Genomic DNA, 13881 nt, shown 5'->3' with positions numbered 1-13881 from the left:
TTATTATTATTATTATTATTATTAAGATTAATATTATTATTAATCTTATTATTATTAGTATTATTAATTATGTATTATACATAAAATACTACGACGAGGTCATGAGTGGGTTACTTTCAAAATGGGTTTTCAAGTGAGATAGAGCTAAGAAAATTATGGGTAATGTTCGGGGGTATATTTATGAATCAAACCTAGTGTTTATCATCTCCGTTACGTCTACGTACTTTTCTGAAATATTGAATCACAATATTGATACGTAAGCATTTATATTTTATCTTTTATATACTAATAGTGTATCCATGTCTAGTGCTCGAGTATATATATTTATACAAGCTTGTATGCTAAATTTTGTCGTTAAACAGTTTATGATGAATCACGAATTAAATACATATATTACTGGTAAAATGTATATGATATACATGTTTTTGGAAAGCTGGCGAAAAATCAATAACTTTTCATTTAGACACCGAATAGTTTCGATGAACGGATTAAAAGATATGATCAACTGAATTATGATTGAAGTTAATTGAAATTGCTTTTGAATCTGCAATTAAGATTTAAACAACTTGTTTACGAGATTGATAAAATGGATTTTTTGAATATTACCAACCGAGTAAATGAATCCTTATATAAGGTACATCTCGTTTTGTTGAACTTTTGTCAAAATTGACTTTTTGAAATGACTTTTGATAACTTTTGTATGTCTATCTCGAGCATTAGGATTATGATACACTATGACCAGACCTAGCTTGATAAACATTTATTGACCAACATATGTTCTCTAGGTTGAGATCTACGATTAATTGGTAATCCGAGTTTCGGTCACATTTTGGTGAACAACTTTATATGCTGCTAAAGTGAGTTTCATTTGCTCCCTTTTTAAATGCTTTTACAATATATATTTTTGGGCTAAGAATACATGCAATTTATTTTAAACAATGGACACAAGTACATACTAAATTCTATACTGAGTTTGAACCGAAAATCCCTTAGCTTTGGTAACTAGTAACTGCCGGTTATAAGAACTGGTGGGCGCGAGTAGTAGTATATGGATCCATAGGGCTTGACATCTCCGTCTGTTCCTGGTATAGAAACCCTAGCCTGAACTATAAAATAGACGTATGCTATTTGAGTTTAGTACACGTTGGTTTGCGTGTATTGTACATGTTGGTTGCATGTATGTTAAAACATGGGTACTTATTATATAGACGTTAAAGTTTAGTTACCAGGGTGCTCAATCTTGTAGAATATTTTGATAAACGTTTCTAGATGAAACAACTGAAATCTTGTGATCCACTTTTATATACAGATTATGCGAAACACTAAAACTATGAACTCACCAACCTTTGTGTTGACACTTGTTAGCATGTTTATTCTCAGGTTCCCTAGAAGTCTTCCGCTGTTTGCTTATATGTTAGACAAGCTATGTGCATGGAGTCTTACATGGCATATTTTTCAAGGAAACGTTGCATTCACCAAATCATCACCATGTATCTTATTTTGACTGCGTTGTCAACGGAAGTACTGTTGTACACTATTATTTATGGTGATTGTCTATATGTAGAAATCATCAGATGTCGAAAACCTTTGATTTAAATATTCACCATATGGTGTGCCTTTTCAAAAGAATGCAATGTTTACAAAACGTATCATATAGAGGTCAAATACCTCGCAATGAAATCGATGAATGACGTGTTCGTCCATATGGATTTAGAGCGATTGTCACAAATTCATTCTTTTGGAGATTTATCAGGATATTTATCCAATCAATTGTTGTACCAATTGATTTAAAGTCCAATGATTAATGAATAAATCCTTCAGGGAAATTTAGAATGCCCAAATACAACATAGGTAGAGGCATTGACTATAAATATGTGATGAGTTTGTAATAAAATATTTCGTACGGAGTATTATTTATGGTTTTGACTTTGGAGTTAAGAGAAACCACCTAAAATAATGGAGAACCATGGTGTGTAAATTTTTATATGTATATCTGTAAAATAAAGGTAGCATTTGATTTGATTAAGATTATTCTTGATTTGAAAGAATAATGTGATCATTTTATACGAATATGTACTTGTTTTCGGCCCGTACAATTCTATTTAAAATTGCTATCGACCAATTTGAGGAGTTAAGGTAACAACCTCATTGTTACTCCGTATTACTTCTTCGTATTATATTTTGCCATGATGAATGATACGGAGTATATCTTGAACATGAATGCATGATATGTTAGTGATCTATGATAATGATAATGATAAATATATCTATATATTTATAGTGTAATATAAATCTTTAAAATAATATAAATCTTTAAAATAATGATATCATAAATAAAAATTATTAAAATAAAAAAATTAAAAATAAAGAAAAAATTTCTAATTCTCTCATGATGATGCAAGGTTGCAAAAGACGTGAGATGGGCAGTGGCGGAAGCACATAGGGGCAGGGGGGCACCTGCACCCAGTGAATTTTGAAATTTTAGCCCAATTTTTTTTTTATTTTTTTTTTTTTGCTTTTGTCCCAAGCCCAAAACAGATGATCCAATAAATTAAATATTTGGGCCCATGATCCAAGTATCCAACATCCAATTAATTAGAATAATACTCCGTAATACCGTATCTGTGGTTTCAGCTTTCAAATTAGAAGCAGATATCGATCGTACTCCTCTTCTCTGGCGTCTGGCGATTTGGCAAAGTAATACTGAGTAGTCCATTCCCGATCTTCCCATCTTCGGTAATTCCATGTCTTAGTGTTTATAATTTAGAATCTATAAACACAAATATTTTTTAGGGTTCATAGAATTTTGTTGGTAGCCTGCTCATCGCCTCATCTGCTCATCATCGAATTTTGTTTGTATTTATATGGGTTAGGGAATTTTTTTAGTTATAGCTTGGAGAGTTGGAGTTAGAGAGTTTATTTTGTCTAAATAATGTTCGAATTAGAGAGTTTATTGTGTATATATGATGGACTGATTACAGATAAGTAGATAACTGATGGCATACATGACTGATGGGCAGATGGCATACATGCTATTGTTCTATTTGGCACTTCTTTTTTTATTTTGTCTACTAATGCTCTTTTAAGTTGGTAACATTTTAATTTTAACTTATAATTTGATGTTATTCTTTGTTAATTGATAGATATGGATAATTATTATAAAAGAAAAGAAACATCTTCTTCGACTCCAATTAATGTTGTTGAACTGGATGATCTTCCATCGGATCCGGTTGATAGACCAAGAATTTTGAAATATGATGTAAATCAAAGAGACGAGATAAGAAGACAATATTGGATTAGAGGACCTTTTCAACCAAAAGGTTATGATTTTCCATCAACAAATGGTAGGCGTTTTGTCAAAGCTTGGTTCGAAAAATATAATTGGATAGAGTATAGTATAAAGGCGGATAAAGCATATTGTTTGTGTTGCTACTTATTTAGAGATCATATTGGGCACCAAGGTGGTAGTGAGGCATTTGTGACAGAAGGATTCAATAGTTGGAAAAAGTCAGAGAGACTTAAAGAGCATGTTGGTGGTGTAAGTAGCTTTCATAATGCAGCACTAGAAAAGTGTGAATCTTTAACCCGAACGAATCAATCTATTCTCAATGCCTTTGATAAGCAAGATGAAAAATCAAAAACAGATAATCGAATTCGGTTGAGTGCTATGATTTCCGCTTGTAGGTATTGTTTGAAATGTGCAATACCATTTCGTGGTCATGATGAGATGGACACATCTATTTATAAGGGAAATTTCTTGGAATTGATGGACTTAATTTTAAGTCATAATGAGGAACTTCGTAACCTACCAAAAGCTCTGGGGAATAACAAATTGGTGTCTCCTTATATACAAAAAGATGTTGTTAAATGCTTTAAACAAGAAGTACTAGAATGTATCTTTAAGGAAATTGGTGATGATGTGTTTGCGTTGTTAGTTGATGAGTCTAGCGATGTATCTAAAAAGGAACAAATGGTAATTGTGTTGCGATATGTTGATGAACATGGACTTGTTAAAGAAAGATTTGTGGGCCTTGTTCATGTAAAGGATACATCTTCTTTGTCTCTTAAATGTTCCATTGATTCTTTTTTTTCCAAACATAAAGTGAGTATGAATCAATTGAGAGGTCAAGGTTATGATGGATCAAGCAACATGTGAGGTGAGTTCAATGGTTTAAAAGAAAAAATCTTGGAGGAAAATAAATCGGCATATTATGTACATTGCTTTGCTCATTAACTTCAATTAGTGGTTGTAGCGGTTGCAAGAAAACATTTGGCAATAGTGAACTTTTTTGACAAGATAGCCATTTTGATGAATGTTGTTTGTGCTTCTTGTAAACGAAAAGATATTTTGCTAGACACGGAGAAAAAGAGGGTTGAAGAAGAAATTGGTAGTGGTAGAATTGAAACCGGGAAAGGATTGAATCAAGAGGTTTCTCTTATACGGCTCGGAGATACACGATGGAATTCTCACTATAAAACACTTGTGCGTTTGGTTGATATGTTTCCATCTATTATTAAGGTCCTTGAATTTGTTAAAGAAGAAGGAAGTAATGGTTCTAACCAAAATCAAGCGCATGGTCTTTTGAAGTATTTAAAGTCATTTGATTTTGTTTTTTATTTGCATCTAATGTTGCACATTTTAGGGTTGACAAATATATTATCACATGCTCTTCAACGAAAAGATCAAGACATAATTGAAGCGGTTCAATTAGTAGAGGTGACCAAAGAAAAATTGCAAGATTTAAGAACAAATGGGTTTGAACCACTCTTAGAGAAAGTGTCGTCTTTTTGTGAGGAACATGGTATTCGGATTTTGAAAATGGATGAAGATTGTCTTAATTCAAGGAGACAAAAGGAGAAAATCACCAATCAACATTATTATGAGGTAGAGTGTTTTAACACCGTTTTGGATATGCAAATTCAAGAGTTTGGTGATCGTTTTAGTGAAGCTAGTACCGAGTTACTTTCTTGTATGGCGGCGTTGCATCCACGTGATTCATTCTCAATGTTTGATTCGCCGAAATTAATAAGGTTGTGTGAGTTTTATCCAAAAGATTTTAGTCGTGCGGAGATTATTGAACTTAAAGATCAACTTGAAGTATACCATCTTAGTGTCCGAAAAGATCCAAGATTTGCCAACTTGAATGGTATTGCCGACCTTGCTAGAGTGATGGTGGAAACAAGGAAATATCTATCTTATCCATTGCTTTATCGGTTATTAAAGCTAGCATTGGTGTTACCCGTTGCGACTGCAACAGTAGAGAGATGTTTTTCGGCAATGAAAATTGTAAAGTCGAACCTACGTAATCGTATTGGGGAGGAGTTTTTGAATGCTTGTGTAATTTGTGTGGTAGAAAGAGAGGCTCTGGCCAAAGTTAAAGATGAAGATGTACTTCAACGTTTCCAAAATATGCGTTTACATAGAGGAAAAGTGTAATTTGGTACTGTTTTTTTGTTACATTTAGTTGGTTATATTTAGTACAATTTTTTGGTCACATTTTGTGAAGTTTTTTTGGGTAGCTTTTGATAAAAAAAATTTGCCCCCGGTGACCCAAATTTCTGTTTTCGCCACTGGAGACGGGGTCGAGACGGTCGGGTCCTAAAAAGGTCGAGACGTTCGAGACGGGGTCGAGACGGGGGTCGAGACGGACGTTGACCGAAGTTGACTTTTAAATATATAAGTATATAAATGCATATATGTATACATATTTTAAAGCTAAAAACTTTAATTGATTAATTTGTACTCATAATTGTTATCATCATTAATTTAATACGAAAATTCAAACTAAGATAGGATATATTTCACCGATTTTACCGATTTTTTGGCTTTTTCTGAATTTTGACCGACTTTGACCCGATTTTTTTCAACTTTGACCAGAATTTTGACCGTTGACTGTCATATTAGACGGTTTTCTTCGAGACGGGATGGGCTAGTCATTAAACCGTCGAGACAAACGTCGCAGAGGCTTGAGACAGGGTGTTTTGCAACAGTGTGATGATGTCATTAAAATAATTAATTATTTTTAATAAAAATATTAACATGTTAATTGTATTTTTAAATTTCGGGGCAAAAGTTGGAGAATTTTTAGCAAAATTTGAATGTTTTGGGGCAAATATGTAGGTTTTAGGACCAAAAAAAAAAATTCACTGCGAAAGTCGAAAAACCCAAGTTTTTTTACACTGAAAAAAAAATTCACTTAGGCGCGCGCCCCCTTGCCCCCAAGTAGTTTCGCCCATGCTTATGATAAAACACTTCAATGACCATATGTACAAACTTTAAAACAAATTATACAATATTTTACAAAACACCACATGCACAAACTTTGAAGCATATTGTACAATGTTCATATAATAATTGTATTTTAATTTTTTTTTAAATTAAAGAGGCATTTGTTATTACTAATAATTATTATTAAAAATATAAATACTCAATGTTAAAGCGAATATTATTATTATTCAAATATGAGTTCTCTTTATGGAATTAATTACGTTACATATGTAGTCGAAATACATGTCTCAATAAAATGTTATAATGTATCTTTTATGAAAAGAAAAATAATAATTGCGATGAAAATTGGAAGAAAGTGGCGGAAGAATAAATGTGGTTCATTTATTCTGACCAATTTAAGTATGTCAATATATTTGTAAAAACAACGACAAGTTTCTTAGTCGAAATTTGTGGTTCCACGGGTCATTAAACTAAATGACTTTAGCATGTACGTTCACTTAATACATAAAATATATCACTAAACTGATTCATTTAAACAAACCCGTGATTCCAAGGGTCATTTCACTAGTATTGTCATTTCACTAGTATTATGAAATGACCCGTCCTAATCCATCTGGACGAATACATTACATTTGGTTACATCGCGAGGTACTTGACCTCTATATGATACATTTTACAAACATTGCATTCGTTTTAAAAGACAAACTTTCATTACATCGAAAGTTGACGGCATGCATACCATTTCATAATATATTCAACTATAGTTGACTTAATAATAATCTTGATGAACTCAACGAATCGAATGCAACGACTTTTGAAATATGTCATGAATGACTCTAAGTAATATCTCTAAAATGAGCCAATGCACAGCGAAAGATTTCTTTAATACCTGAGAATAAACATGCTTTCAAGTGTCAACCAAAAGGTTGGTGAGTTCATTAGTTTATCATAATCAATCATTTTCATAAATTTAATAGACCACAAGATTTCCTTTATTCAATAATCATACACTCGCAAGTGTTTAAAAATCATTCATATGGATTGAACACCTGGTAACCTGCATTAACATCATGCATATAGAATATCTCCAAAACAGAAATCCATCTGTATTAATAACTCGAAGTACTAAAGCATACCATTTTCCAGTATGGGGGAGTTAGGGCACGTAGATCTACCTTTAGCATTCACGTCAATTAGGGTGTCTGTTCCCTAATTCTTAGGCTACCAAGCTAAAAGGGGTGATATTCGATTCGATAATCCAACCATAGAATGTAGTTTCAATTACTTGTGTCTATTTCGTAAAACATTTATAAAAGCAGCGCATGTATTCTCAGTCCCAAAAATATATATTGCAAAAGCATTTAAAAGGGGAGCAAATGAAACTCACAGTACTATATTTTGTAGTAAAAATACATATGTCGACATTGAACAAGTGTAGGGTTGGCCTCGGATTCACGAACCTATATCAGGTATATATATTAAAACATATAATCACATAATTCCATCTATTAGTTATATAATACTTATTTATTAAGTGTTTTAAATATATAATATTCATACCCACTACTAATTAAGATAATATATATATTTATTCTTTACTTATATATTATATCTTCAATTATATGTTACATATATTTATTTTATAAAATAATTAATATTTATACATATAGTTATATTAATATATGTATATAAGTAATTAGTATTATATCAAAAATAAATAATTTGTTATATGTGATATTTATATAATAATTGTTAATATTTTTATCCTAAGATTTTATGTAATACTAATATAATCATATTATGCCTCAAACATGTTTTTATGTATTTAATGTTTAGTTGATAAACTAATGTTAATAAGAATAACAATAAAAGTCATGTTAATGATAAAAAATGATATTAATGATAATACTAATAATGATAAATAAAAATGATATTTTTTTAATAAAAAAATGATAATTTTAATAAAATTGTTAATACTAATAATAATCTAAATGATAATACTAAAAATACTATTAATGATAATACTAGTAGTGATAATAATTTAATAATCCATTTAAAACATAACTTAACTTTAATTACTCTTATAATAATATATATATTTATAATTTTTATTCTTAATATTCATAATCTTAATTATATTAGTTTTAATGATGATGATAATAATAATAATAATAATAATAATAATAATAATAATAATAATAATAATAATAATAATAATAATAATAATAATAATAAAAAACATATTAATAACAATGTTAATAATTATAATAATAATCATTATAACAATAATAATAATAATAATAATGATATTGAAAACTACCTTTAAAAGCCTTCCTAAAAAAAATAAATGACCCGAGCCGGGATCGAACCCGTGACCTCGCGCTAAACACTAACACCCCTAAACCATCCATCCATCCATCCATGCTTTCCTGATTTATTACACGACTAATACATATATCTCTCGTATTACTTTCTGTTTTTTTTTTAATTCGATCAGGTAACCATCATCATTATTCTTAACTCTTGGCCCAACATCAAACAGGATTTCGGCCCAACAATAAAAGAATTACATGACCCAATAACCTAAGCAGGGAACGAGGTAAACAGTTTAGTAGTCGACTTCTCTCTCTTTTTTTTTATAAACGAGTAGGGTTATAAGGTGGGTAATTGTCGGCCATAATAAAGATTATATAATAGATAAAATAGCTCGATTAGAAATAGGAATAATCAATCTCTTCATCATCATTATTTTCATATCACTGTCACCATCATCTTCTTTATTTTCCATTCGTAAAATAGAAACAGAAAAATAAGCTTATTGCAGCAGTCTTTGGTGATCATATGAACCGAAATAGTAAAGAGGTAATTGGTTTGATGGTGTTTGGTTGTAAAAGAAAACAATAGTAATCGTTGCAGCAGTAAACATACAATGGGTTTTGCATAGTAACATCAAGGATTTCAACGGGTTTGATGGTGGTTTTTGGTTACGGACTGTAGCAATAAACAGACGGATTAGAGTACCAACGAATCAACAGGTGTTGTGGTTTGTTTGAAGTGTATTGGTGTTCGAATAATTATAGAAACGATAAACATAGCAGCTATAGCAGTGGCTTCAATGATGGTGATTAAATAGGTTCGATGGTGAAGAGGGTGGCTTTGTATGGGTTTTCGAACGGGACAAATGCAGGAACAAAGGCAGCAGTTTTTGCAGTTGTTGGGGTGTTCTTATGATGTTTGGCAAATGGACAACAATGAAGTAACAATAAAAGGTTCGAAGTTGGCGATGGTTTAATGGGTCTTGAGTAGATTAAAACAACAAGGTGGTGAGTGATGGTTACGTGGTGGAGGAAGGGTGACGAGTAGGGTTTTAGGCGGTGGTGATAGGTGATATTGGGTTTATATTTGAGGAAGATGGAGATATAAATATGCATAATCATGGAACTGAAAAAGAAATTTCTCGAGCTGTAGCAGAGGAATAAGATGAAGTGTTAGTGTCGTATAATAGTAGTTGTTTGGAAATCGAATAGCAGGAAAAAAATATGTGTTGCGTTTGTTATATGATTCATCCACTCTACCTATAAGTTAAATTCTCACTTAGTAACAAAAGACAACAGTAGTCGCCTTTATTGATTTAATATATCTCGTGAAAGTTTGTTGTTTCTTTCTTAATTCTACTTTTGACAATTCACACATCAATTCTATCATGGAAATAGACTAGTTCATTGCTTTGTAAATGGAATCAGTATTCCATGTTGACTAATTCTAGGGTGTGGTGGATAACATGGATAATTAATAAAGTGTAGTGGTTCTTAGTGGGTAAGTGCATGTGGGATGTGGGTTAAAAGGAAAATAACTTGTGTGGTTAAGGCTAATGCATGGACACGTGTATTTATATATAAGTTAAAATATGGTGTAACGAACAAAAGTAGTACTTAAATAATCTATTTCCCATATTATTTTTTTAAAAGATAAGAAAGCTGGCATATAATGGACTTAAAATATCTAAACAAAACTATTTCACATGTGAAGTGATGGTGTTCATATATATGTATGTATATGATATATTTCATTTTCACTCTCCTAGTTTTAATGCTTTAAGTATTTATTTATACAACCTATATTTCTATGTCTTGTCTTCTCCATTGTAACTTCTAGGAGGTATATTATTGAAATCCTCAGTTAGTTAAGATTTAAGATTTGGAATCTTGACACCTAATATAAAATTTGAGTGAAGTCTTACATCTATTCTCTAGATTAATAAAATAGCAAACGTCTCTATCAGATTAATTATAATGTCACTCAATCAATTTATAGGTTCCCACTAATCGTACAACTTGATTCCATTCACAAGATCAATAGTATGTGCCATCAACCTTATTTTGATAATATATATCTCTAAAAACATGCAATTAACGTATAATAATAAAAATATATTAGCGGCCTCTTATTAGTTTTCTTATTACTGTCAGTTTAATTACGGATGTTATATTGCGTTCCGTTAGTAATCAGTGATGGATAAAAGTACTCAGAAAAATCTCAAATTTTTATAATAATTACCTTTATTTATTTCAGTCACTATGGTATAAAATTTGGTCATTAACTATTAAATAAAAATTACATTAATTATTCACTCCCAACCCCAAGTAAAAAAGTTTTGAAATTCAACAAATAGTTCCTAAATTTTTTTTTTTAATAAGCCTTTAATTTATATAACCCATTTTCGTATCACCGTCTATTTTAAAATTACATAAGTTTAAATTTAACTTGCTTAATATCAATTGAAACATCAAACGAGTATTACAATCATTTAATATTTATTTTTAATATACATTATTTATATATATATAGATATATTTTAAATAATAATTATTATAATATCCTATTTTTTATTTTATAAATTTTTAATAATAACAACAAAATTATATTTCGAATTATTATCTATATACATACACACATATCTATTTACAATTAATTGTTTGTGAATCGTTGAAAATAGTCACAGGTTAAATGATTCCATATAAACAGTTCAAGATTTTTAAGATTCAACCTTATAGACTTTACTTATCATATCGAAAACATATGAATATTAAGTTTAAATTTGGTCAGAAATTTCCGGGTTGTCACAGTACCTACCCGTTAAAGAAATTTCGTCTCGAAATTTGAGTGAGGTGGTCATGGCTAACAATAAAATGTTTTCATGACGAATATGAGTTGATAAATAGAGTTTTATCATCATTGAATAATATGGATAATATAATTCGAATTTCGCGAAGAGTACGAGTGAAGCTATCACAAAAGAGTAAAACGAAAAATGAAGTTCGTCTTAAATTTTGACGTAGTCATGGTTGAATTTACGAAATTCAAGGAATTTAGAAGAAATCTTTGTAATAAAATTTGATTCTTCAGAAATTAAAGAAATTAGAATCTTCTTTGGTTAAATGCAATAATCCATTTCGATTACTCTGTCGGATATTTCACTTTAAATCCACCCTCTTCATTTCCTTATTTCCATACATCTATCTTCTATACTTTCTTTCTTAATTCATACTTCTAAAACATTCGTCAATATGCTCCATGCTTTCGTTTTCTCTTCCCGATTTCAAGTAGAGCAAGTAATGGTCCAGAATTCATAGGTATGGAGTTTCGAATGAACATGTCTAGTGTTCTAAGAGTGAGATTGTAATAACACGATCTTGATTGGTTAAATTATCAGATTTCAGGAGAAAAGATAGAACTATCAAGTAGTTATGTTCTTGATATGTTCATTTATATTAGATAGAATGTAAGAGTCGTGTAACATGGCACATGATGACGTTATATTCTGTGAATCATCACGTTTCATTAGAAACTCGGCATGACTTACTGTAATATAATCACGTTGGTCAGGTGTCATTATATTATACTAACTCATGCATCAATTTCCAACACTACTTCAAAATCATTCATAATTCAAACTTAAATTTTAAATAAATTTAGAAACTAAATTAGTTTCCTTTATGATGTAATATAGATAGCACGAAGAGATAAATAATTTCGTACGAGAATATTTATGAAAATATCTTCAGAAATATCGAAGATATTTATGATGATATTTTGGAATTTCTAAGTTCGATGGTTGATGAAGAAAGATTTTCCGCAGGATTTTAACATGAGTACGGAGCAAGATATTCGTTGAAGGTTTCATCGGATCCAGAATTACCTGGATTCTTTGAATATATGGTATGGTCCTTGTATTTGGCCTTGTTCTCCTTCATGGTTTGCTTAATCTGTTTTTTTTTTCATTACCAAATTTTTCATTGAGTGTTTCCAACACTTCATTCTTTATCATCAAACTTTTGGTTGTTATCGTCGTTTACAGTTTTTGCTGATTTATCAGTATTTTCAAAATTTGGAGTGTTGATTCGTAGACTGGGTGCTTTTTCAGAATTTCTGAATAGAAGGTCATAATTCTAAGAGATAAATGTTATATGTATACATATAACTGTTGATGTAGAAACGTTGCGAGATTCAAAATACAGATTTGCTAATTCCCGGTAATTGGTATGGCAATTCTTGTTACCAGATGCGGATGAGTATATGATAGGGTTTTAATGAACAAATATCATGGTTCTTTGGAGCGACTTAAGCCAATGAGTAATGAAGTTGCTGATAAGTTTCTGCTAATGTGGTGAGATTTAAACGGTTTCTCGGTAATGATGACGAAAAGCAAACTTATATATCAAGGCTATAATAAGGTTAATTCGAATGAAAGATCGAATTGAATTACTGGAGCTGTGACAAAATTGGCTAATTTGAAAAGGAATTGCAAAGTTATTTTCGGTAATAACAATGCCAAAGGAGCTAGCACAGATACGTGTTAAACGTTTACTCAGGTTCCGAGTGTTTTCAGGTGCATAACTATATGCATCAATCTTTTCTTCCGTAGATGAAGTGCGGTTGGTTCATCCTCTCGGTTGAGGTGTTTTCAAGAATCATGAAAGGTTTGAACGCGGATTGTAATCGGCAAGATACAAATGAAGTTTAAGATGAAATCAAGTGGCAAACTTGAAGAATTGTTTAGTTAAATATGTTATAATCAATATTTTAATTCATTTTAATTGTCCAATGTTGGTAGTCCACAGTTAGCAGTCCACAGTTACTAATTCAATAATTCATATATTGTTTATAATATTCGAATTAATTAATACATATCGTGACCCTTGTACATGTCTCAGACTCGATCACAACTCAAAGTATATATATTATTATAGAATCAACCTCAACCCTGTATAGAGAACTCGATCATTACTGCATATAGAGTGTCTATGGTTATTCCAAATAATATATATAGATGCGTCGACATGATATGTCAAAACCTTGTATACGTGTCCCGATATTTAAAGTGCGTAAAATAAATAATAGAAATTAAATGACGATAAATAAAATTGTGAGAATTTAAATTGCGATAACTAAAATGTAATACGGAATCAATCAGTTAGCTAGGAACAGTTAGCGTGGATTCTTATCAAAATTCTTCTCATAGTTAAATTGTTTGTTTCTAACAAATTTTATTTTTGTCCAATGTTTTCTTCATTATGCCACTTGTTGGATTCTGATAGGTCAAAATCCAAATATGAAATTGTATAAAAATGGTTATTCTGTGGTAAACGGAT

General features: G+C 30.7%; 1 protein-coding gene across 1 annotated transcript; it reads left to right on the top strand.

Moving 5' to 3' along the window:
* The first annotated feature begins 1956 nt into the window (after positions 1-1956).
* LOC139868863 (uncharacterized) lies at positions 1957-5437 on the top strand. The gene is made up of 4 exons (XM_071857203.1): positions 1957-1969; positions 2635-2697; positions 3144-4130; positions 4245-5437. The coding sequence occupies exons 1-4, from the start codon at positions 1957-1959 to the stop codon at positions 5435-5437; spliced, it is 2256 nt and encodes a 751-aa protein (XP_071713304.1).
* Positions 5438-13881: the final 8444 nt, after the last annotated feature.

The sequence above is a fragment of the Rutidosis leptorrhynchoides genome, chromosome 9, assembly GCF_046630445.1.
Source record: "Rutidosis leptorrhynchoides isolate AG116_Rl617_1_P2 chromosome 9, CSIRO_AGI_Rlap_v1, whole genome shotgun sequence".
Taxonomy (NCBI): domain Eukaryota; kingdom Viridiplantae; phylum Streptophyta; class Magnoliopsida; order Asterales; family Asteraceae; genus Rutidosis; species Rutidosis leptorrhynchoides.
Note: the sequence above shows the minus strand (reverse complement) of the source record. Positions and strands in the feature narration are given on the sequence as shown.